The sequence below is a fragment of the Salvelinus fontinalis genome, chromosome 16, assembly GCF_029448725.1.
Source record: "Salvelinus fontinalis isolate EN_2023a chromosome 16, ASM2944872v1, whole genome shotgun sequence".
NCBI classification, from domain to species: Eukaryota; Metazoa; Chordata; class Actinopteri; order Salmoniformes; family Salmonidae; genus Salvelinus; species Salvelinus fontinalis.
Window position 1 is genome coordinate 45823340 of NC_074680.1, and position 26875 is coordinate 45850214.

The 26875-nt window shown below is 44.8% G+C and overlaps 1 protein-coding gene across 2 annotated transcripts in view; it reads left to right on the top strand.

The window, feature by feature from the left end:
- Positions 1-24692, top strand: part of LOC129813247 (glycogen phosphorylase, liver form) — a 33056-nt gene extending 8364 nt beyond the window's left edge. Inside the window, exons 6-20 of one of the 2 annotated variants that reach the window (XM_055865546.1) lie at positions 334-445; positions 2779-2861; positions 4029-4166; positions 4256-4348; positions 5121-5267; positions 14330-14493; positions 15654-15768; positions 15891-15992; positions 18795-18942; positions 19192-19250; positions 19756-19897; positions 20746-20953; positions 21535-21669; positions 22169-22235; positions 24071-24692. In XM_055865546.1, coding sequence (XP_055721521.1) covers positions 334-445; positions 2779-2861; positions 4029-4166; positions 4256-4348; positions 5121-5267; positions 14330-14493; positions 15654-15768; positions 15891-15992; positions 18795-18942; positions 19192-19250; positions 19756-19897; positions 20746-20953; positions 21535-21669; positions 22169-22235; positions 24071-24259 — 1902 coding nt within the window. In that variant the 3' untranslated portion in view covers positions 24260-24692. Of the gene's footprint in view, positions 1-333; positions 446-2778; positions 2862-4028; positions 4167-4255; positions 4349-5120; positions 5268-14329; positions 14494-15653; positions 15769-15890; positions 15993-18794; positions 18943-19191; positions 19251-19755; positions 20180-20745; positions 20954-21534; positions 21670-22168; positions 22236-24070 lie in introns of those variants that run through there. The other variant, XR_008753134.1, reaches the window with a different exon arrangement.
- The last annotated feature ends 2183 nt before the right edge of the window (positions 24693-26875 follow it).

The following is a 26875-nucleotide window of genomic DNA, read 5'->3' on the forward strand; positions in this document are numbered from 1 at the left end:
CAACCTAATCTTCAACCTAATCTTAATCTTCAACCTAATCTTCAACCTAATCTTAATCTTCAACCTAATCTTAATCTTCAACCTAATCTTAATCTTCAACCTAATCTTAATCTTCAACCTAATCTTCAACCTAATCTTAATCTTCAACCTAATTTTCAACCTAATCTTAATTTTCAACCTAATTTTCAACCTAATCTTCAACCTAATCTTAATCTTAATCTTCAACCTAATCTTCAACCTAATCTTAATCTTCAACCTAATCTTAATCTTCAACCTAATCTTAATCTTCAACCTAATCTTAATCCCTTTTCCCCCCATGCCTTGCCTCTATAGGTGGTCCTTGCTATGCCTTATGACACGCCCATCCCTGGGTACATGAACAACACAGTCAACACCATGAGGCTGTGGTCTGCCAGAGCTCCCAACGACTTCAACCTGATGGACTGTAAGTGCTGTCGTGTCCTTGGGCATCATTAAATTGAAGACTGTTATTTTTATCAAATCAATTCTCTGTAATTATTATTACGTGATTAAACTAATCATGTAAATGTAATTAACTAGGAAGTCGAGGCACCAAGGAAAATCTTCAGATTACAAAGTTATAATTTTCCTAATATAACTCTTCAGATATTTTAATATCTGATCAATTAGTCTTCTCATTAATTAATTATTCTTTACCTCACATTAGTCTCATTCCAAACGTCGTAAATTGTTGGTTATCGGCACGAACCCAGTCTTTACTATGAATCATCCACACACCAATTGTCTTAGTAAATAAATGATTAGCTAACTAAATAATCACAGAAATGGATAAACAAACAAACAGTAGATATGGTTACAAGGAAATGATAGGGGAGGTTCCCTAGTGGTCTAAGCCGATATGACGGCTTGGTGGACAAAGGGAAGTGGGTGTGGACTGAGAAGGGCGGGAAAGACAAGAGTCACTACACAGTTGCTAATTATATTAATTGAAATGCTAATCCTTTGCACATGAACGCTCACTCATTCGGGAATAATTGCAATCAAAATATATATTTACGCTCAGTGTGTCGTCGGGATCTCTGTTGGAATCGTCTGTCTTTCTGTTAGAAAGTTCATCTGATCGTCTCTCTGCTTCCACGAAGTCTCTCGTGGTTAGAATGGATACTTCAGAGTACCATTCAGAAATGTTCTTATAGAATAGTTGTATCGGTGATTGTCGGTCCTCGCATCTCAGTTTGACAATTTCTAGCTGCAGACTAGTAATTAGTATCTAAGATTTGCTCTTATTCTGTAGGGATCGATAGTGTCAGAGTTGAACCATTTCCAGCCGTGTAGCCAATGCTCCACGTGATATGGTTAGGAATTCAATAACCATTACAACCTTAGGATATACTGAGGTTTTTGTGGTCTCTACTCAAACCTTCGCCCCCTCGGTGATCGAGGTACGCATGGTCTCAAGAGGATTTCTTCAGGTGGGGGTTTTATTCGGAACAGTAGAAAAGGGCTTTCCCATGTCTGTGTAAATGGGGGCGTGCCAATGACTTAAACTTTAAAGGGAATACAATTCTCTCACATTACGGTTTAAAATCACATTACATAATTTCACAAATAGTTTCATCTTTACTCATTAATTTTATACAATAATTAGACGCAAACCTCATAATGGAGGCACCTGTATAAACAGAGTTATGGTAATGTGGCTGTATTGTCTTTCATGAGGTCACAAACATGAATCAAAACGGACCGGGTTGTAGCTGGATTCTCCACCGACCGTTTACACATTCTCCAAAACATGGACATTGTTCAGTTCTCAAGTTCTGTGATGTAGAAGAAGATCCTTTGTTCTACTGTGAAACTCTCTCTCTCCATACTGCATGGCCAGGAGGAAAGAGTCTCCTCCAGGAATTTACAACCTGAGATAACAGAACCTGGGTGTAGGAGGGAGAGAGAGGGGGATGCCACCCTCTATACCCAGAAAGGGCCACGTCATGACAGTGGCCAGGCGGATGACTTGACTGTGTAACCCTGCCTACTCAGAGCTAGCTCTGGTCCATGGTGTTAGTGTGACTTGCTCAAACGGCTTGAAGAAGGCTGTGTTAGCGAGCTGTATGTAACACCCTGGACCAGAGCTAGCTTGAGATGCAAGCACTTTAGTCACCTGTCAACTAAATTACGCGGTTGTGGCAATGTACGCTTTACAGAGGAAACGAAGTCACAGACATCTCAAGTTAAAATCCAGGCCTAAATGATGACAGCATTGAACTGGTGAGTCTAGTGAATAATATGAAGCCCTTTCGTCTCCTGAGAAACAGAAATGTACAAGTCTTCTCCTGTTAAGGTCCCTGTTAAATCACTTCTGTGTCTTCTCCCATTAAGGTCCCTGTTAAATCACTTCTGTGTCTTCTCCCATTAAGGTCCTGTAAATCACTTCTGTGTCTTCTCCTATTAAGGTCCCTGTTAAATCACTTCTGTGTCTTCTCCTATTAAGGTCCCTGTTAAATCACTTCTGTGTCTTCTCCCATTAAGGTCCTGTAAATCACTTCTGTGTCTTCTCCTATTAAGGTCCCTGTTAAATCACTTCTGTGTCTTCTCCTATTAAGGTCCCTGTTAAATCACTTCTGTGTCTTCTCCCATTAAGGTCCCTGTTAAATCACTCCTGTGTCTTCTCCCATTAAGGTCCCTGTTAAATCACTTCTGTGTCTTCTCCCATTAAGGTCCCTGTTAAATCACGTCTGTGTCTTCTCCCATTAAGGTCCCTGTTAAATCACTTCTGTGTGTCATTCTATGTCTCCTCAGTCAATGTTGGAGATTACATCCAAGCTGTTCTGGACAGGAATCTGGCGGAGAATATTTCTCGTGTGCTTTACCCCAACGATAACGTAAGTTCTAGATGGGTACATTGACCACGTAGGTGTTAGTCCATTTCCTCTCCCTCCTGCTCTCTCTCGCGTCGTTTAGCAGACGCTCTTATCCAGAGCGACTGACAATACTGAGTGCATACATATGCATAGATATTATTAGTTTTCTTTCACACAATTCTCACGTCATGATGTGGAAATTGAACCCACAACCCTGGCGTTGCAAACGCTATGCTCTATCAACTGAGCCCCACGGGACCTCTCTCTGTCTGTCTCTCTGTCTCTCTGTCTCTCTGTCTCTCTGTCTCTCTGTCTGTCTGTCTGTCTGTCTGCCTGTCTGCCTGTCTGCCTGTCTGTCTCTCTCTCTCTCTCTCTGTCTCTCTCTGTGTGTGTCGTTTCTAATTCTCACTTGGCACCTCTTGTTTTCTCCCCCTCCTATTTGTGGATGTTTCCCCTATGGGCCCTGGTCTAAAGTAGTGCACTACCCTATGGGCCCTGGTCTAAAGTAGTGCACTACCCTATGGGCCCTGGTCTAAAGTAGTGCACTACCCTATGGGCCCTGGTCTAAAGTAGTGCACTACCCTATGGGCCCTGGTCTAAAGTAGTGTACTACCCTATGGGCCCTGGTCTAAAGTAGTGCACTACCCTATGGGCCCTGGTCTAAAGTAGTGCACTATAACGTTGTAGTCCTCCACTGTTGTAGTTCTTGATTCCTCTCCTTCTCCATTGTTGTAGTTCTTGATTCCTCTCCTTCTCCACTGTTGCAGTTCTTGATTCCTCTACTTCTCCACTGTTGTAGTTCTTGATTCCTCTCCTTCTCCACTGTTGCAGTTCTTGATTCCTCTCCTTCTCCATTGATGTAGTTCTTGATTCCTCCACTGTTGTAGTTCTTGATTCCTCTCCTTCTCCACTGTTGCAGTTCTTGATTCCTCTCCTTCTCCACTGTTGTAGTTCTTGATTCCTCTCCTTCTCCATTGATGTAGTTCTTGATTCCTCCACTGTTGTAGTTCTTGATTCCTCTCCTTCTCCACTGTTGCAGTTCTTGATTCCTCTCCTTCTCCACTGTTGTAGTTCTTGATTCCTCTCCTTCTCCACTGTTGTAGTTCTTGATTCCTCCACTGTTGTAGTTCTTGATTCCTCTCTTTCTCCACTGTTGTAGTTCTTGATTCCTCTCCTCCATTGTTGTAGTTCTTTGAAGGGAAGGAGCTGCGGCTGAAGCAGGAGTACTTTGTGGTGGCTGCAACCCTCCAGGACATCGTCCGACGCTTCAAGAACTCCAAGAAGGGCTCCGTCGGCCCGGTCTCCTTCGACAGCTTCCCAGAGAAGGTTACTTATTGATTATCATGACTCCACTGAATCCTAACAATAACAACAAAATACAGTTGGTTATAAAAAATTTAAAATTGTGTTGACAGGTGGCCATCCAGCTGAATGACACTCATCCTGCCATGGCCATCCCAGAGCTCATGAGGGTCTTTGTGGACATCGAGAAACTCGACTGGGACACGGTGCGTTTAGAGAGGATGAAACAGATTATTTATTGTATCTGCGGCCATCAAATCAAATGTTATTGGTCAACATACACATATTTATCAGATGTTATTGGTCAACATACACATATTTATCAGATGTTATTGGTCACATACACATATTTAGCAGATGTTATTGGTCACATACACATATTTAGCAGATGTTATTGGTCACATACACATATTTATCAGATGTTATTGGTCACATACACATATTTAGCAGATGTTATTGGTCACATACACATATTTAGCAGATGTTATTGGTCACATACACATATTTATCAGATGTTATTGGTCACATACACATATTTATCAGATGTTATTGGTCAACATACACATATTTATCAGATGTTATTGGTCACATACACATATTTATCAGATGTTATTGGTCAACATACACATATTTATCAGATGTTATTGGTCACATACACGTATTTAGCATATGTTATTGGTCACATACACATATTTAGCAGATGTTATTGCAGGTGTAGAGAAATGCTTGTGTTCCTAGCTCCAACAGTGCAGTAATATCTAACAATATACAACAATACACACACATCTAAAAGTAAAATAACGGAATTAAGAAATATATAAATATTTGGACGAGCAATGTCGTAGTGGCGTTGACTAAAATACAGTAGAATAGAATACAGTGTATACATATGAGATGAGTAAAGCGGTATGTAAACATTATTAAAGTGACCAGGCTACGTCATTCAGTGCTATTAGAACCATTGCTCTGTCCTATCAGGCGTGGGCCATCACCAAGCGGACCTTTGCGTACACCAATCACACGGTGCTTCCTGAGGCTCTGGAGCGCTGGCCCGTTGGACTGCTGGAGACCCTGCTGCCCAGACACCTTCAGATCATCTACAGGATCAACCAGGGACACCTGGACGTACGTACTGTATAGTCTGGGTTCAGTGGATGGTATTCTGATGTACTGTATAGACTGGGTCCAGTGGGTGGTATTCTGATGTACTGTATAGACTGGGTTCAGTGGGTGGTATTCTGATGTACTGTATAGACTGGGTCCAGTGGGTGGTATTCTGATGTACTGTATAGACTGGGTCCAGTGGGTGGTATTCTGATGTACTGTATAGACTGGGTCCAGTGGGTGGTATTCTGATGTACTGTATAGACTGGGTTCAGTGGGTGGTATTCTGATGTACTGTATAGACTGGGTTCACTGGGTGGTATTCTGATGTTCTGTATAGACTGGGTCCAGTGGGTGGTATTCTGATGTACTGTATAGACTGGGTTCAGTGGATGGTATTCTGATGTTCTGTATAGACTGGGTTCACTGGGTGGTATTCTGACTGGATGTACCACTATAGACTGGGTTCACTGGGTGGTATTCTGATGTACTGTATAGACTGGGTTCACTGGGTGGTATTCTGACTGGATGTACCACTATAGTCTGGGTTCAGTGGGTGGTATTCTGATGTACCACTATAGACTGGGTTCAGTGGGTGGTATTCTGATGTACTGTATAGACTGGGTCCACTGGATGGTATTCTGATGTACTGTATAGACTGGGTCCAGTGGGTGGTATTCTGATGTACTGTATAGACTGGGTCCAGTGGGTGGTATTCTGATGTACTGTATAGACTGGGTCCAGTGGGTGGTATTCTGATGTACTGTATAGACTGGGTCCAATGGGTGGTATTCTGATGTACTGTATAGACTGGGTCCACTGGGTGGTATTCTGATGTACTGTATAGACTGGGTTCACTGGGTGGTATTCTGATGTACTGTATAGACTGGGTCCAGTGGGTGGTATTCTGATGTACTGTATAGACTGGGTCCAGTGGGTGGTATTCTGATGTACTGTATAGACTGGGTCCAGTGGGTGGTATTCTGATGTACTGTATAGACTGGGTCCACTGGGTGGTATTCTGATGTACTGTATAGACTGGGTTCAGTGGGTGGTATTCTGATGTACTGTATAGACTGGGTCCAGTGGGTGGTATTCTGACTGGATGTACCACTATAGACTGGGTTCAGTGGGTGGTATTCTGATGTACTGTATAGACTGGGTCCAGTGGGTGGTATTCTGATGTTCTGTATAGACTGGGTTCACTGGGTGGTATTCTGATGTACTGTATAGACTGGGTTCACTGGGTGGTATTCTGACTGGATGTACCACTATAGACTGGGTCCAGTGGGTGGTATTATGATGTACTGTATAGACTGGGTCCAGTGGGTGGTATTCTGATGTTCTGTATAGACTGGGTTCACTGGGTGGTATTCTGACTGGATGTACCACTATAGACTGGGTTCACTGGGTGGTATTCTGATGTACTGTATAGTCTGGGTTCACTGGGTGGTATTCTGATGTTCTGTATAGACTGGGTTCACTGGGTGGTATTCTGATGTTCTGTATAGTCTGGGTTCACTGGGTGGTATTCTGATGTACTGTATAGACTGGGTCCAGTGGGTGGTATTCTGATGTACTGTATAGACTGGGTTCACTGGGTGGTATTCTGATGTTCTGTATAGACTGGGTTCACTGGGTGGTATTCTGATGTTCTGTATAGTCTGGGTTCACTGGGTGGTATTCTGATGTACTGTATAGACTGGGTCCAGTGGGTGGTATTCTGATGTTCTGTATAGACTGGGTCCAGTGGGTGTTATTCTGATGTACTGTATAGACTGGGTCCACTGGGTGGTATTCTGATGTACTGTATAGACTGGGTTCACTGGGTGGTATTCTGACTGGATATACCACTATAGACTGGGTCCACTGGGTGGTATTCTGACTGGATATACCACTATAGACTGGGTCCAGTGGGTGGTATTCTGATGTTCTGTATAGACTGGGTTCACTGGGTGGTATTCTGACTGGATATACCACTATAGACTGGGTCCACTGGGTGGTATTCTGACTGGATATACCACTATAGACTGGGTCCAGTGGGTGGTATTCTGATGTTCTGTATAGACTGGGTTCACTGGGTGGTATTCTGACTGGATGTACCACTATAGACTGGGTCCACTGGGTGGTATTCTGACTGGATGTACCACTATAGACTGGGTCGACTGGGTGGTATTCTGACTGGATGTACCACTATAGACTGGGTCCAGTGGGTGGTATTCTGATGTACTGTATAGACTGGGTCCACTGGGTGGTATTCTGACTGGATGTACCACTATAGACTGGGTCCAGTGGGTGGTATTCTGATGTACTGTATAGACTGGGTCCAGTGGGTGTTATTCTGATGTACTGTATAGACTGGGTCCACTGGGTGGTATTCTGATGTACTGTATAGACTGGGTCCAGTGGGTGGTATTCTGACTGGATGTACCACTATAGACTGGGTCCAGTGGGTGGTATTCTGATGTTCTGTATAGACTGGGTTCACTGGGTGGTATTCTGATGTTCTGTATAGACTGGGTCCAGTGGGTGGTATTCTGATGTTCTGTATAGACTGGGTTCACTGGGTGGTATTCTGATGTTCTGTATAGACTGGGTCCAGTGGGTGGTATTCTGATGTACTGTATAGACTGGGTCCAGTGGGTGGTATTCTGATGTACTGTATAGACTGGGTCCACTGGGTGGTATTCTGACTGGATGTACCACTATAGACTGGGTCCAGTGGGTGGTATTCTGATGTACTGTATAGACTGGGTTCAGTGGGTGGTATTCTGATGTACTGTATAGACTGGGTCCAGTGGGTGGTATTCTGATGTACTGTATAGACTGGGTTCACTGGGTGGTATTCTGATGTACTGTATAGACTGGGTCCAGTGGGTGGTATTCTGATGTACTGTATAGACTGGGTTCAGTGGATGGTATTCTGATGTTCTGTATAGACTGGGTTCACTGGGTGGTATTCTGACTGGATGTACCACTATAGACTGGGTCCAGTGGGTGGTATTCTGATGTACTGTATAGACTGGGTTCACTGGGTGGTATTCTGACTGGATGTACCACTATAGTCTGGGTTCAGTGGGTGGTATTCTGATGTACCACTATAGACTGGGTTCAGTGGGTGGTATTCTGATGTACTGTATAGACTGGGTCCACTGGATGGTATTCTGATGTACTGTATAGACTGGGTCCAGTGGGTGGTATTCTGATGTACTGTATAGACTGGGTCCACTGGGTGGTATTCTGATGTACTGTATAGACTGGGTTCACTGGGTGGTATTCTGATGTACTGTATAGACTGGGTCCAGTGGGTGGTATTCTGATGTACTGTATAGACTGGGTCCAGTGGGTGGTATTCTGATGTACTGTATAGACTGGGTCCAGTGGGTGGTATTCTGATGTACTGTATAGACTGGGTCCACTGGGTGGTATTCTGATGTACTGTATAGACTGGGTCCACTGGGTGGTATTCTGATGTACTGTATAGACTGGGTTCAGTGGATGGTATTCTGATGTACTGTATAGACTGGGTGCACTGGGTGGTATTCTGATGTACTGTATAGACTGGGTCCAGTGGGTGGTATTCTGATGTACTGTATAGACTGGGTCCAGTGGGTGGTATTCTGATGTACTGTATAGACTGGGTCCAGTGGGTGGTATTCTGATGTACTGTATAGACTGGGTCCACTGGGTGGTATTCTGATGTACTGTATAGACTGGGTCCACTGGGTGGTATTCTGATGTACTGTATAGACTGGGTTCAGTGGATGGTATTCTGATGTACTGTATAGACTGGGTCCACTGGGTGGTATTCTGATGTTCTGTATAGACTGGGTTCACTGGGTGGTATTCTGATGTACTGTATAGACTGGGTTCACTGGGTGGTATTCTGACTGGATGTACCACTATAGACTGGGTTCAGTGGGTGGTATTCTGATGTACTGTATAGACTGGGTCCAGTGGGTGGTATTCTGACTGGATGTACCACTATAGTCTGGGTTCAGTGGGTGGTATTCTGATGTACCACTATAGACTGGGTTCACTGGGTGGTATTCTGACTGGATGTACCACTATAGTCTGGGTTCACTGGGTGGTATTCTGATGTTCTGTATAGACTGGGTTCACTGGGTGGTATTCTGATGTACTGTATAGACTGGGTTCACTGGGTGGTATTCTGACTGGATGTACCACTATAGTCTGGGTTCACTGGGTGGTATTCTGATGTTCTGTATAGACTGGGTTCACTGGGTGGTATTCTGATGTACTGTATAGACTGGGTTCACTGGGTGGTATTCTGACTGGATGTACCACTATAGACTGGGTCCACTGGGTGGTATTCTGATGTACTGTATAGACTGGGTCCAGTGGGTGGTATTCTGATGTTCTGTATAGACTGGGTCCAGTGGGTGGTATTCTGATGTACTGTATAGACTGGGTCCAGTGGGTGGTATTCTGATGTTCTGTATAGACTGGGTTCACTGGGTGGTATTCTGACTGGATGTACCACTATAGACTGGGTTCACTGGGTGGTATTCTGATGTACTGTATAGTCTGGGTTCACTGGGTGGTATTCTGATGTTCTGTATAGACTGGGTTCACTGGGTGGTATTCTGATGTTCTGTATAGACTGGGTTCACTGGGTGGTATTCTGATGTTCTGTATAGTCTGGGTTCACTGGGTGGTATTCTGATGTACTGTATAGACTGGGTCCAGTGGGTGGTATTCTGATGTTCTGTATAGACTGGGTTCACTGGGTGGTATTCTGACTGGATGTACCACTATAGACTGGGTTCACTGGGTGGTATTCTGATGTTCTGTATAGACTGGGTCCACTGGGTGGTATTCTGACTGGATATACCACTATAGACTGGGTCCACTGGGTGGTATTCTGACTGGATATACCACTATAGACTGGGTCCAGTGGGTGGTATTCTGATGTTCTGTATAGACTGGGTTCACTGGGTGGTATTCTGACTGGATGTACCACTATAGACTGGGTCCACTGGGTGGTATTCTGACTGGATGTACCACTATAGACTGGGTCGACTGGGTGGTATTCTGACTGGATGTACCACTATAGACTGGGTCCAGTGGGTGGTATTCTGATGTACTGTATAGACTGGGTCCACTGGGTGGTATTCTGACTGGATGTACCACTATAGACTGGGTCCAGTGGGTGGTATTCTGATGTACTGTATAGACTGGGTCCAGTGGGTGTTATTCTGATGTACTGTATAGACTGGGTCCACTGGGTGGTATTCTGATGTACTGTATAGACTGGGTCCAGTGGGTGGTATTCTGACTGGATGTACCACTATAGACTGGGTCCAGTGGGTGGTATTCTGATGTTCTGTATAGACTGGGTTCACTGGGTGGTATTCTGATGTTCTGTATAGACTGGGTCCAGTGGGTGGTATTCTGATGTTCTGTATAGACTGGGTTCACTGGGTGGTATTCTGATGTTCTGTATAGACTGGGTCCAGTGGGTGGTATTCTGATGTACTGTATAGACTGGGTCCAGTGGGTGGTATTCTGATGTACTGTATAGACTGGGTCCACTGGGTGGTATTCTGACTGGATGTACCACTATAGACTGGGTCCAGTGGGTGGTATTCTGATGTACTGTATAGACTGGGTTCAGTGGGTGGTATTCTGATGTACTGTATAGACTGGGTCCAGTGGGTGGTATTCTGATGTACTGTATAGACTGGGTCCAGTGGGTGGTATTCTGATGTACTGTATAGACTGGGTTCAGTGGGTGGTATTCTGATGTACTGTATAGACTGGGTTCACTGGGTGGTATTCTGATGTTCTGTATAGACTGGGTCCAGTGGGTGGTATTCTGATGTACTGTATAGACTGGGTTCAGTGGATGGTATTCTGATGTTCTGTATAGACTGGGTTCACTGGGTGGTATTCTGACTGGATGTACCACTATAGACTGGGTCCAGTGGGTGGTATTCTGATGTACTGTATAGACTGGGTTCAGTGGATGGTATTCTGATGTTCTGTATAGACTGGGTTCACTGGGTGGTATTCTGACTGGATGTACCACTATAGACTGGGTCCAGTGGGTGGTATTCTGATGTACTGTATAGACTGGGTTCACTGGGTGGTATTCTGACTGGATGTACCACTATAGACTGGGTCCAGTGGGTGGTATTCTGATGTACTGTATAGACTGGGTCCAGTGGGTGGTATTCTGATGTACTGTATAGACTGGGTCCAGTGGGTGGTATTCTGATGTACTGTATAGACTGGGTTCAGTGGGTGGTATTCTGATGTACTGTATAGACTGGGTTCACTGGGTGGTATTCTGATGTTCTGTATAGACTGGGTCCAGTGGGTGGTATTCTGATGTACTGTATAGACTGGGTTCAGTGGATGGTATTCTGATGTTCTGTATAGACTGGGTTCACTGGGTGGTATTCTGACTGGATGTACCACTATAGACTGGGTTCACTGGGTGGTATTCTGATGTACTGTATAGACTGGGTTCACTGGGTGGTATTCTGACTGGATGTACCACTATAGTCTGGGTTCAGTGGGTGGTATTCTGATGTACCACTATAGACTGGGTTCAGTGGGTGGTATTCTGATGTACTGTATAGACTGGGTCCACTGGATGGTATTCTGATGTACTGTATAGACTGGGTCCAGTGGGTGGTATTCTGATGTACTGTATAGACTGGGTCCAGTGGGTGGTATTCTGATGTACTGTATAGACTGGGTCCAGTGGGTGGTATTCTGATGTACTGTATAGACTGGGTCCAATGGGTGGTATTCTGATGTACTGTATAGACTGGGTCCACTGGGTGGTATTCTGATGTACTGTATAGACTGGGTTCACTGGGTGGTATTCTGATGTACTGTATAGACTGGGTCCAGTGGGTGGTATTCTGATGTACTGTATAGACTGGGTCCAGTGGGTGGTATTCTGATGTACTGTATAGACTGGGTCCAGTGGGTGGTATTCTGATGTACTGTATAGACTGGGTCCACTGGGTGGTATTCTGATGTACTGTATAGACTGGGTTCAGTGGGTGGTATTCTGATGTACTGTATAGACTGGGTCCAGTGGGTGGTATTCTGACTGGATGTACCACTATAGACTGGGTTCAGTGGGTGGTATTCTGATGTACCACTATAGACTGGGTTCACTGGGTGGTATTCTGACTGGATGTACCACTATAGTCTGGGTTCACTGGGTGGTATTCTGATGTTCTGTATAGACTGGGTTCACTGGGTGGTATTCTGATGTACTGTATAGACTGGGTTCACTGGGTGGTATTCTGACTGGATGTACCACTATAGTCTGGGTTCACTGGGTGGTATTCTGATGTTCTGTATAGACTGGGTTCACTGGGTGGTATTCTGATGTACTGTATAGACTGGGTTCACTGGGTGGTATTCTGACTGGATGTACCACTATAGACTGGGTCCACTGGGTGGTATTCTGACTGGATGTACCACTATAGACTGGGTCCAGTGGGTGGTATTATGATGTACTGTATAGACTGGGTCCAGTGGGTGGTATTCTGATGTTCTGTATAGACTGGGTTCACTGGGTGGTATTCTGACTGGATGTACCACTATAGACTGGGTTCACTGGGTGGTATTCTGATGTACTGTATAGTCTGGGTTCACTGGGTGGTATTCTGATGTTCTGTATAGACTGGGTTCACTGGGTGGTATTCTGATGTTCTGTATAGACTGGGTTCACTGGGTGGTATTCTGATGTTCTGTATAGTCTGGGTTCACTGGGTGGTATTCTGATGTACTGTATAGACTGGGTCCAGTGGGTGGTATTCTGATGTTCTGTATAGACTGGGTTCACTGGGTGGTATTCTGATGTACTGTATAGACTGGGTTCACTGGGTGGTATTCTGATGTACTGTATAGACTGGGTTCACTGGGTGGTATTCTGATGTTCTGTATAGACTGGGTTCACTGGGTGGTATTCTGACTGGATATACCACTATAGACTGGGTCCACTGGGTGGTATTCTGACTGGATATACCACTATAGACTGGGTCCAGTGGGTGGTATTCTGATGTTCTGTATAGACTGGGTTCACTGGGTGGTATTCTGACTGGATGTACCACTATAGACTGGGTCCACTGGGTGGTATTCTGACTGGATGTACCACTATAGACTGGGTCGACTGGGTGGTATTCTGACTGGATGTACCACTATAGACTGGGTCCAGTGGGTGGTATTCTGATGTACTGTATAGACTGGGTCCACTGGGTGGTATTCTGACTGGATGTACCACTATAGACTGGGTCCAGTGGGTGGTATTCTGATGTACTGTATAGACTGGGTCCAGTGGGTGGTATTCTGATGTACTGTATAGACTGGGTCCAGTGGGTGTTATTCTGATGTACTGTATAGACTGGGTCCAGTGGGTGGTAGTCTGATGTACTGTATAGACTGGGTTCAGTGGGTGGTATTCTGATGTACTGTATAGACTGGGTCCAGTGGGTGGTATTCTGACTGGATGTACCACTATAGACTGGGTTCACTGGGTGGTATTCTGATGTACTGTATAGACTGGGTCCAGTGGGTGGTATTCTGATGTACTGTATAGACTGGGTTCAGTGGGTGGTATTCTGATGTACTGTATAGACTGGGTCCAGTGGGTGGTATTCTGACTGGATGTACCACTATAGACTGGGTCCACTGGGTGGTATTCTGATGTACTGTATAGACTGGTTCCACTGGGTGGTATTCTGATGTACTGTATAGACTGGGTCCACTGGGTGGTATTCTGATGTACTGTATAGACTGGGTCCACTGGGTGGTATTCTGATGTACTGTATAGACTGGGCTGTGCTCCCTGCTCACCGTATGAATACATTGATACTGACTGACTTGAAATGTTCCCTCCCTTACAAGACGCATGGACACTCATCCGGTCCCCATCAGCTCCCTACTTCTCCTCTTGGCCCTAATTCATCCATAGACATGCTGCTTGGACTGTGTCAATAACCAGACTGTTCAGATTGGCAGCATCGTGTTGGTTTAGAAGGGATATGAAGCGGATCGGGACCAGCTGACAGAGTATGTTTCTGGTGTTGTTCCAGGAGATTTCAGCTCTCTTCCCAGAGGACATGGATCGGATACGCAGGATGTCTCTGATCGAGGAGGACGGAGGCAAGAGGGTCAACATGGCTCACCTGTGCATCGTGGGATCTCACGCCGTCAACGGAGTCGCTGAGATACACTCCAACATCATCAAGACTGATGTGTACGATGGTTCATCTCCACTGTGTTCTCCCTGATAGTAGCAACGTTCTCTCTGACGTGTACGATGGTTCATCTCCAGGTTGTGTTCAGTAGGCATACTATGTAAGAGAAACTCCCAACTGTCTGAAACCAGGGGCGGTAAGTAGCCTAGTGGTTAGAGCGTAGGGGGGGCAGGTAGCCTAGTGGTTAGAGCGTAGGGGGGGCAGGTAGCCTAGTGGTTAGTGTGTAGGGGCGGCAGGTAGCCTAGTGGTTAGAGTGTAGGGGCGGCAGGTAGCCTAGTGGTTAGTGTGTAGGGGCGGCAGGTAGCCTAGTGGTTAGAGCGTAGGGGCGGAAGGTAGCCTAGTGGTTAGAGCGTAGGGGCGGCAGGTAGCCTAGTGGTTAGAACGTAGGGGCGGCAGGTAGCCTAGTGGTTAGAGTGTAGGGGCGGCATGTAGCCTAGTGGTTAAAGTGTAGGGGCGGCAGGTAGCCTAGTGGTTAGAGTGTAGGGGGGGCAGGTAGCCTAGTGGTTAGAGTGTAGGGGCGGCAGGTAGCCTAGTGGTTAGAGTGTAGGGGCGGCAGGTAGCCTAGTGGTTAGAGCGTAGGGGCGGCAGGTAGCCTAGTGGTTAGAGTGTAGGGGCGGCATGTAGCCTAGTGGTTAAAGTGTAGGGGCGGCAGGTAGCCTAGTGGTTAGAGTGTAGGGGTGGCAGGTAGCCTAGTGGTTAGAGTGTAGGGGCGGCAGGTCGCCTAGTGGTTAGAGTGTAGAGACGGCAGGTAGCCTAGTGGTTAGAGTGTAGGGGCGGCAGGTAGCCTAGTGGTTAGAGTGTAGGGGCGGCAGGTAGCCTAGTGGTTAGAGCGTAGGGGCAGCAGGTAGCCTAGTGGTTAGAGTGTAGGGGGGCAGGTAGCCTAGTGGTTACAGTGTTGGGCCAGAAACTGAAAGGTTGCTAGATCGAATCCCCGAGCTGACGAGGTAAAAGTCTGTCGTTCTGCCCCTGTTCCTAGGCCGTCATTGTAAATAAGAATTTGTTCTTAACTGACTTGCCAGTTTTTAAGTAAACATTTTTTTTTAAATATAACCTTCTGAACAACTGTTTTGCTATGGTGAGCTTTATTGAACACGATTCTACCGTCTTCTAGTAGCGTCCTTCTAGATTCTAAAATATATTTCCTTTTTCGTTCTGAAAGCTTCCGAGACTTCAGCGAATTAGAACCGGAGAAGTTCCAGAACAAGACCAATGGCATCACTCCTAGACGCTGGCTCCTCCTCTGTAACCCGGGATTGGCTGAGCTCATTGCTGAGGTTTGATTGCCATCTTTGATTGGCCGTTTTTATCTCTCTTGATATTCCTGTATCTTTTGAATGCTAATTTTCTTTGCTAATTTGCTATGTCACCTTCATGTACTTTGTCTACATGCTTCTAGGCCATTGGGGAGGAATATGTGAAGGACCTCAGCCAGTTACAGAAGCTCAATGAGCTGGTCGACGATGATACCTTCATTAGAGATGTCTCTAAAGTCAAGCAGGTGAAGCTTACGTCTCCCCACCCCTTCATTAACAACAGTCAACACACATGACCTATAATGGATCATATTTGTGAGCTCTACTCTGTATATTTACTGTTCTGAAGAACCATGCCATTTCCCAATAGTAATATTGGCAGGAAATGACCCCCCATATGGATAAAAACCATGTTCCAGCCAGGCAAACAATCCAACCAACTGAATAAATACACTGAGTACACATCAGTGTGGATCTCCTAATTCCATACAAACACAGAGCAGACAGGAAGTTGACCATATATAATTCCATACAAACACAGAGCAGACAGGAAGTTGACCATTTATAATTCCATACAAACACAGAGCAGACAGGAAGTTGACCATTTATAATTCCATACAAACACAGAGCAGACAGGAAGTTGACCATATATAATTCCATACAAACACAGAGCAGACAGGAAGTTGACCATCTATAATTCCATACAAACACAGAGCAGACAGGAAGTTGACCATTTATAATTCCATGCAAACACAGAGCAGACAGGAAGTTGACCATTTATAATTCCATGCAAACACAGAGCAGACAGAAAGTTGACCATATATAATTCCACGCAAACACAGAGCAGACAGGAAGTTGACCATATATAATTCCATGCAAACACAGAGCAAACCGGAAGTTGACCATATATAATTCCATGCGAACGCAGAGCAGACAGGAAGTTGACCATATATAATTCCACGCAAACACAGAGCAGACAGGAAGTTGACCATATATAATTCCATGCAAACACAGAGCAAACAGGAAGTTGACCATATATAATTCCATGCGAACGCAGAGCAGACAGGAAGTTTACCATATATAATTCCACGCAAACGCAGCGCAGACAGGAAGTTGACCATATATAATTCCACGCAAACGCAGAGCAGACAGGAAGTTGACCATATATAATTCCATGCAAACGCAGAGCAGACAGGAAGTTGACCATATATAATTCCACGCAAACGCAGAGCAGACAGGAAGTTGACCATATATAATTCCATGCAAACTCAGAGCAAACAGGACGTTGACCATATATAATTCCATGCAAACGCAGAGCAGACAGGAAGTTGACCATATATAATTGGTTTTGTTCCTTGGTACACATGTTGGGGCATGTTGCTGATGCTACTATTTCATAAGATCATCCTATCAAACTGATCCCATTGGTTCAACAGGGTTACGCCCCAAATGGAACCCTAGAGTGTACTACTTCCAGCAGTGGTAAAAGTATCATGTCATACTGGAGTAAAAGTACCATGTCATACTGGAGTAAAAGTACCATGTCATACTGGAGTAAAAGTACCATGTCGTACTGGAGTAAAAGTACCATGTCATACTGGAGTAAAAGTACTATGTCATACTGGAGTAAAAGTACCATGTCATACTGGAGTAAAAGTACCATGTCATACTGGAGTAAAAGTACCATGTCATACTGGAGTAAAAGTACCATGTCATACTGGAGTAAAAGTACCATGTCATACTGGAGTAAAAGTACCATGTCATACTGGAGTAAAAGTACCATGTCATACTGGAGTAAAAGTAACATGTCATACTGGAGTAAAATTACTTAATTACCCTATGGGCCCTGGTTAGAAGTATTAGGGCCCTGTTCAGAAGTATTAAGGCCCTGGTCAGAAGTATTAGGGCCCTGGTCAGAAGTATTAGGGCCCTGGTCAGAAGTATTAGAGCCCTGGTCAGAAGTAATAGGGCCCTGGTCAGAAGTATTAGGGCCCTGTTCAGAAGTATTAGGGGCCTGTTCAGAAGTATTTGGTTCCTGGTTAGAAGTATTAGGGCCCTGGTTGGGAGTATTAGGGCCCTGGTCAGAAGTATTAGGGCCCTGGTTGGGAGTATTAGGGCCCTGGTCAGAAGTATTAGGGCCCTGGTTAGAAGTATTAGGGCCCTGGTTAGAAGTATTAGGGCCCTGTTCAGAAGTATTAGGGCCCTGTTCAGAAGTATTAGGGCCCTGTTCAGAAATATTAGGGCCCTGTTCAAAACTATTAGGGCCCTGGTTAGAAGTATTAGGTTAGAAGTATTAGGGCCCTGTTCAGAAGTATTAGGGCCCTGGTCAGAAGTATTAGGGCCCTGTTCAGAAGTATTAGGGCCCTGGTCAGAAGTATTAGGGCCCTGGTCAGAAGTATTGGGGCCCTGGTCAGAAGTATTGGGGCCCTGATCAGAAGCATTAGGGCCCTGGTTAGAAGTATTAGGGCCCTGGTCAGAAGTATTAGGGCCCTGGTCAGAAGTATTGGGGCCCTGATCAGAAGCATTAGGGCCCTGGTTAGAAGTATTAGGGCCCTGTTCAGAAGTATTAGGGCCCTGTTCAGAAGTATTAGGGCCCTGTTCAAAACTATTAGGGCCCTGGTTAGAAGTATTAGGTTAGAAGTATTAGGGCCCTGGTTAGAAGTATTAGGGCCCTGTTCAGAAGTATTAGGGCCCTGTTCAGAAGTATTAGGGCCCTGTTCAAAACTATTAGGGCCCTGGTTAGAAGTATTAGGTTAGAAGTATTAGGGCCCTGTTCAGAAGTATTAGGGCCCTGTTCAGAAGTATTAGGGCCCTGTTCAGAAGTATTAGGGCCCTGGTCAGAAGTATTAGGGCCCTGGTTAGAAGTATTAGGTTAGAAGTATTAGGGCCCTGTTCAGAAGTATTAGGGCCCTGTTCAGAAGTATTAGGGCCCTGGTCAGAAGCATTAGGGCCCTGTTCAGAAGTATTAGGGCCCTGGTCAGAGGGAGTACATTCACTTCAAGGGAATAGAATAGCATTTGTATCAAGTCATGTCTTTCTGTGCCCAGGATAACAAGGAGAAGTTTTCCCAGTACCTGGAGAAAGAGTACATGGTGGAAATCAACCCATCCTCCATGTTTGATGTTCACGTCAAGAGGATTCACGAGTACAAGCGTCAGCTCCTCAACTGCCTTCACATCGTCACCATGTACAACCGTACGTTGTGTGTGTGTGTATGTGTGTGTGTGTGTGTGTGTGTGTGTGTAGTGCACTAGTTTTGTCAAATGAGGAATAGGGTGCCACCTCCTTGCCTTATGATGACCCTTGGTTATAAATGATCTGTGAAGCCTCTACGTAGGCCTTTATAAAGGGTTATGAAGGGCTTAATTTAGGCGTTATAATAAGTAACACCTTTTGTTTAAAATCTGATCAAATATTTTGTTGTTTTTGTTTTTTTATTTGAAGGCATCAGGAAGAACCCAAAAGCACCTTTTGTTCCCCGGACTGTGATCATTGGTGGCAAGGTACGTACTGAACTCTCGCTCAACTCTTTTTCTCAATATCAGAAAGAGGGAAAGACCTCCTGACTTTCTCATCCAATGGGGTTTTGAGAAGGAGGAAAGCGGACACGAGGAATCCAGGAAATGCAATTGAGGTTCTCCCCTGCGTCTTTCATGTATTCCTCACAGCCTCTTCCCATTGGAGGAAAAGGCTCGAGGGGAGGAACTGTGGCTCTTCTCCTCCGATGTATTTTGAGAAGGAAGTGAGGAGAGGGGACACCCTAGTGAAATTAATTGACACCCTAGGGGGCCCCTGGTAAAAAGTAGTGTAACAAACCCAGCAGCGTTGCAGTTCTTGACACAAACCAGTGCGCCTGGCACCTACTACCATACCCCGTTCAAAGGCACTATGACCCCCTAGGGTTAAAAGTAGTGCACTAAATATAGGGAAAATGGTACCATTTTTGGATGCAGCCCCAGGAATGGAGGAAAGCTAAATTTGAGAAGGATCCTGTGTCTCCCTCTACAGGCTGCGCCGGGGTACCACATGGCCAAGATGATCATCAAGCTGATCACGGCTGTAGGAGAGGTGGTCAACAAAGACCCTGTGGTGGGCAGCAAGCTAAAGGTCATCTACCTGGAGAACTACAGGGTCTCTCTGGCTGAGAAAGGTACTGTATCTACCTGGAGAACTACAGGGTCTCTCTGGCTGAGAAAGGTACTGTATCTACCTGGAGAACTACAGGGTCTCTCTGGCTGAGAAAGGTACTGTATCTACCTGGAGAACTACAGGGTCTCTCTGGCTGAGAAAGGTACTGTATCTATCTGGAGAACTACAGGGTCTCTCTGGCTGAGAAAGGTACTGTATCTACCTGGAGAACTACAGGGTCTCTCTGGCTGAGAAAGGTACTGTATCTACCTGGAGAACTACAGGGTCTCTCTGGCTGAGAAAGGTACTGTATCTATCTGGAGAACTACAGGGTCTCTCTGGCTGAGAAAGGTACTGTATCTATCTGGAGAACTACAGGGTCTCTCTGGCTGAGAAAGGTACTGTATATATCTACAGTCGCTAGTGAAAGTCATGGGCTTTGCTCTTTTTTTAAAATATATATTTATTTTGATCCTGACAAACTCCCCAGTCCCTGCCGGTGACTAGCATACCCATAACATGATGCTGCCAACATAATACTTACCTTTCAGGGGAAAAGTATCACCATTATCCTTGTGGGAGTATTTGTGATGTATTTCCCCCTACAGTAATCTATTTCCCCCTACAGTAATCTATTTACCCCTACAGTAATCTATTTCCCCCTATTGTAATCTATTTCCCCCTACAGTAATCTATTTCCCCCTACAGTAATCTCTTTCCCCCTACTGTAATCTATTTCCCCCTATTGTAATCTATTTCCCCCCTACTGTAATCTATTTCCCCCTACAGTAATCTATTTCCCCCTACAGTAATCTATTTCCCCCTACAGTAATCTATTTCCCCCTATTGTAATCTCTTTCCCCCCTACAGTAATCCCAGCCACGGACCTGTCTGAGCAGATCTCGACAGCTGGCACGGAGGCGTCAGGCACTGGCAACATGAAGTTCATGCTGAACGGCGCACTCACCATCGGCACCATGGACGGAGCCAACGTAGAGATGGCAGAGGAGGCTGGAGAGGAGAACATGTTCATCTTCGGCATGAGGGTGGAGGACGTGGCAGAGATGGACGTACAGGGGTAACACACACACACAGACACACACAGAGATGGACGTAGAGGGGTAACACACACAGACACAGAGGGACGTACAGGGGTAACACACACACACACAGAGGGACATACAGGGGTAACACACACACACAGAGGGACGTACAGGGGTAACACACACACACACACACAGAGGGACGTACAGGGGTAACACAGACACACAGAGGGACGTACAGGGGTAACACACACACACACACACACACACACACAGAGGGACGTAGAGGGGTAACACACACACACACACACAGAGGGACGTGTTACACCGACCACGTTACACCGACCACGTTACACCGACCACGATACACCGACCACGATACACCGACCACTTTACACCGACCACGATACATCGACCACGTTACACCGACCACGTTACACCGACCACGCCATAAAGTTGGGTGTTGCTAAACTCAATATGAAACTTGACTCGTGATGATTTACTGAGTAAGTAATACATGAATACATGTTGCTCTATTGTAAACTTGTCATTTAGAGAGATGTGACTATGATGTCTTGTTGTGAGAAATGTTGCTACTCTGTTCTCTCCTCTAAAGCTACGATGCCATGACATATTATGAGAAGATTCCAGAACTGAAGCAAGCCATTGACCAGATCAACAGTGGATTCTTCAGCCCCAAACAACCAGAGCTCTTCAAAGACGTCACCAACATGCTCTTCAACCATGACCGGTAGGTAGTGGCTTGAACCCCCAAAATGGCACCCTATTCCCTATTTGGTGCACTACATTAGACCAGAGCCCTATGGCACCCTATTCCCTATATATAGTGCACTACTTTAGACCAGAGCCCTATGGCTCCCTATTCCCTATTTGGTGCACTACTTTAGACCAGAGCCCTATGGCTCCCTATTCCCTATATAGTGCACTACTTTAGACCAGAGCCCTATGGCACCCTATTCCCTATATAGTGCACTACTTTAGACCAGAGCTCTATGGCACCCTATTCCCTATATAGTGCACTACTTTTGGCCAGGCCCTGGTCAAAAATAGTGCACTATAAAAGGAATAGGATGCCATTTTGGGATGCAGACATAGAATTACCAGAAGGGTCGAGGAACGCCGCTACAGTCCACCACAGAACATTGATTTGAATGGGAATGTTCGTTCCAGTAATTGTATTTCTATGGCTGCTGTGGTCCTTCCTGAGTCTTGACTGTCTCTGTCTTCAGCTTCAAGGTGTTTGCAGACTATGAGGAATACATAAAGTGCCAGGAGAAAGTCAGCCAACTATATCAGGTAATCATCATTATTCCCCCATGTACCTCTAGCGTGGATACAGAATATTCTGCTGAAAATATTGTTTTATTTTTCCAAAGGTAAGTTGACTGAGAACACATTCTCATTTACAGCAACGACCTGGGGAATAGTTACAGGGGAGATGAATGAGCCAGTTAGAAGCTGGGGATGATTAGATGGCCATGATGGTATGAGGGTCAGATTGGGAATTTAGCCAGGACACCAGGGTTAACACCCCTACTCTTACGGTAAGTACCATGGGATCTTTAGTGACCACAGAGAGTCAGGACACTCGTTTCATGTCCAATCTGAAAGACAGCACCCTACACAGGGCAATGTCCCCAATCACTGCCCTGGGGCATTGGGATATTTTTTTTAGACCAGAGGAAAAGAGTGCCTCCTACTGGCCCTCCAACACCACTTCCAGCAGCATCTGGTCTCCCATCCAGGGGACCAACCAGGACCTGACCTGCTTAGCTTCAGAGGCAAGCCAGCAGTGGGATGCAGGGTGGTATGCTGCTGAAAAGATTACAGTAAAGCCTGATACGGATCATACAGCTGAAAAGATTACAGTAGAGCCTGATACGGATCATACTGCTGAAAAGATTACAGTAGAGCCTGATACGGATCATACTGCTGAAAAGATTACAGTAGATACAGATCATACTGCTGAAAATATTACAGTAGAGCCTGATAAGGATCATCCTGCTGAAAAGATTACAGTAGAGCCTGATACGGATCATACTGTTGAAAAGATTACAGTAGAGCCTGATACGGATCATACTGCTGAAAAGATTACAGTAGATACAGATCATACTGCTGAAAATATTACAGTAGAGCCTGATACGGATCATACTGCTGAAAAGATTACAGTAGAGCCTGATACGGATCATCCTGCTGAAAAGATTACAGTAGAGCCTGATACGGATCATACTGCTGAAAAGGTACGTCTGGGCACAATTACAAAGGTGGTCCTTTGTGGCACAGTAGGTAAGACAGTGGTGTTAGCAGTACCAAAGTTGTGGGTTCAATTCCCACATGGATCACATACTACCATAAACATGTATGCACTCACTACTGCAAGTCGTTTTGGACAAAAGTGTCATTATATTTATTTATATATATATGTGTGTGTGTGTGTGTGTGTGTGTGTGTGTGTGTGTGTGTGTGTGTGTATAATATCAATCAATCAATCAAGTTTATTTTATATAGCCCTTCGTACATCAGCTAATATCTCAAAGTGCTGTACAGAAACCCAGCCTAAAACCCCAAACAGCAAGCAATGCAGGTGTAGAAGCACGGTGGCTAGGAAAAACTCCCTAGAAAGGCCAGAACCTAGGAAGAAACCTAGAGAGGAACCAGGCTATGAGGGGTGGCCAGTCCTCTTCTGGCTGTGCTGGGTGGAGATTATAACAGAACATGGCCAAGATGTTCAAAATGTTCATAAATGACAAGCATGGTCAAATAATAATCAGGAATAAATGTCAGTTGGCTTTTCATAGCCGATAATTAAGAGTTGAAAACAGCAGGTCTGGGACAGGTAGGGGTTCCATAACCGCAGGCAGAACAGTTGAATATGTGTGTGTGTGTATATATATATATATATAATGAAGGTTTACTTGCAGTGACTATGTGGTTGTCTTGATCCGTAGCTGAATACGCTGCTGTTCACTTGGTCTGGATAACAGCTTCCGCTGAATGACCAACATGTAAAAATAACGTGGCTTTTTATATATATATACACACACACACATATATATATATATATATATATATATATATATATATATATATATATATATATATATATATAATCATGTTTTTTTTCTTCTTAGAACCCGAGGGAGTGGACCAAGATGGTGATCAAGAACATCGCTGCGTCCGGGAAGTTCTCTAGCGACCGCACCATCACCGACTACGCCACGGAGGTGTGGGGGGTGGAGCCTACAGATCTGAAGATCCCACCCCCGAATGAGCCACGCGAGGCTCTCGACGAGACGGCCAGGGCGCTGAGGGAGAAGTGAGGCTGCCTGGTGTGGTGTGGCCGGGGTGTTACCCCTAGAGGCTGTTCTTCTCAGTTTAGCATTGTCCCCCCACTAATGGTTAAGGTTAGGAGATGGGGAAGCTGATCCTTGATCTGTACCTAAGGAAAACTTCACCCCAGGTTGCCTGTCGTTATTTAAAGGGAAAATCTTTTAAAAAATGTAACTCAATAAACTACTTAATAACAGTCTGTTACATACTTTCAGCATCAACAAACAGTGTTCTATTTTTCTGACCTTCATATTCTAGGTGCTATACTGTTGCTACCAGATTCTTACCCTGTCTTTCAGTTGCCAACTGGCTCATACTGTACTTGAAAGTGAATTTATCAACAAACAAAAAAAAAGTTTATTATGACCCTTCATTTTCTAATAATCTGTATTGTTACTTAAAAATAAATCTCATCGTCTCTGATCTGATGTATTTTTAATGTTTATTTTTCAACTTTTAATAGTAATATTATGAACACAGTTACGAGAAAGACTAGTGCAATACAAAATCTGACTCAGAACATGGACACGTCGCCATGAAAGTTCCAGTGAGGACAAAGGACATGACAATGAACAGATTATGTTTCCTTCCTGTTGGTACGCTTAGCCACCGGACTAGATAGCAGCGATCATCAACTAGATTCAGACACGGGACCATTTTTTAAAAATGTTCTTTAGCGGATGGTCAAGGGGCCGGAACATAATTATGATGAAACTGGCTCTCACGAGGACCGCCACAGGAATAGAAGACGCAGAGTTCATTAGAGTTACCAGCCTCAGAAATTGCAGCCCAAATAAATGCTTCAGAGTTCAAGTAACAGACACATTTCAACATCAACTGTTCAGAGGAGACTGTGAATCAGGCCTTCATGGTCGAATTGCTGCAAATTAACCACTACTAAAGAACACCAATAAGAAGAGACTTGCTTGGGCCAAGAAACAGGAGCAATGGACATTAGACCGGTGGAAATTTGTCCTTTGGTCTGGAGTCCAAATTGGAGATTTTTGGTTCCGACCGCCGTGTCTTTGTGAGACGCTGTGTGAGTGAACGGATCATCTCCGCATGTATAGTTCCCACCGTGAAGCATGGAGGGGGAGGTGTGATGTTGTGGGGGTGCTTTGCTGGTGACACGGTCTGTGATTTATTTAGAATTCAAGGCACACTTAACCAGCATGGCTACCACAGCATTCTGCAGCGATACGCCATCTCATCTGGTTTGGGCTTAGTGGGACTGTCATTTGTGTTTCAACAGGACAATGACTCAAACACACCTCCAGGCTGCGTAAGGACTATTTTACGGTATAGCCTGGTTCCAGCATAGCCTGATTCCAGCATAGCCTGGCTCCGGATCTGCAGTGTACTCTTTGCAACAGATGATGATCTTTAGCTTTGTTCCCTTCTCCTTCGTGGTCAAGCAAAACATGGAAATATGTCACGACAAACATTTCTGTCATAGATCCATTATTAATGTTATGTTCAATCACTGACCTCACGGCCAGACTGTTTGGCATGACAATATGTGAAAAGCTTGGCCTGTCTGACACACAGGCTGGCACCAGTCACAGACATTTAAAAACAGCAGGAAAAATAACAATTGAGTTCACCATAGATCAGAAAAATGATGACTAGTTGAGAAAATAATTACATGGCTAACTGTGAAGGTTGATTAACTCATAACTGTCTGCTCATTTGCTAATGTTGACCACTTGGAGCACTACAGACGCATCTAATGTTGACCACTAGGTGGCGCTACAGACTTCTGTTCATCAACAGTGACATACTAATATGCATGAGCGAATCTCAATGGCATTTCCTTGATTCCTTGTGTCCGCTCCTCACCTCCTCAAACCCATTGGAGGAGAAGGTTGGAGTGGAGGGGCCTCTGACCTCATCCAATGGGTTTTGAGAAGAAGGAGAGGATGTGAGGAATCATTGACGTTCTCCCTATATTTCCCGATTCTCCACACTTTCACCAAAGTCCCCGTCATGGATTTAAAAACATAATGGATTGGTGTAAGAACTGTCTAGAGGGAGTAACTCACCTTGCTCCTGTGTCTTCACAGCATCATTGGTCACCACCCTCCATAGAGAGTTCACACATCTCCATTTTGGGGAAAAGAGTCTAGAATGAAACCAAATCTTCAAACACAAACTTCTTTCTCCTGAAGTCTACACTTGTTCACTCCCTCAGATTGTTCCCACAAATCTAAACTCATTGGGTTGATGGAGGCATGGGATAGAGGGAGTTTCCACCAAATCAAATGTGTCACATGCGCCAAAATACAACAGGTGTAGACCTTACAGTGAAATGCTGAATACAACAGGTGTAGACCTTACAGTGAAATGCTTACTTACAAGCCCTTAACCAAACAATGCAGTTTTAAGAAAAAATAAGCTTTAAAAGTATTTACTAAATAAACTGAAGTAAACAATAAATAAAATAAGAAGAAATGGAAAAATAATGAATAATTAAAGAGGAACAATAAAATAACAGTAGCAAGGTTATATACAGGGTATTACGGTACATAGTCAATGTGGAGGCTATATACAGGGTATTACGGTACATAGTCAATGTGGAGGCTATATACAGAGTATTACGGTACATA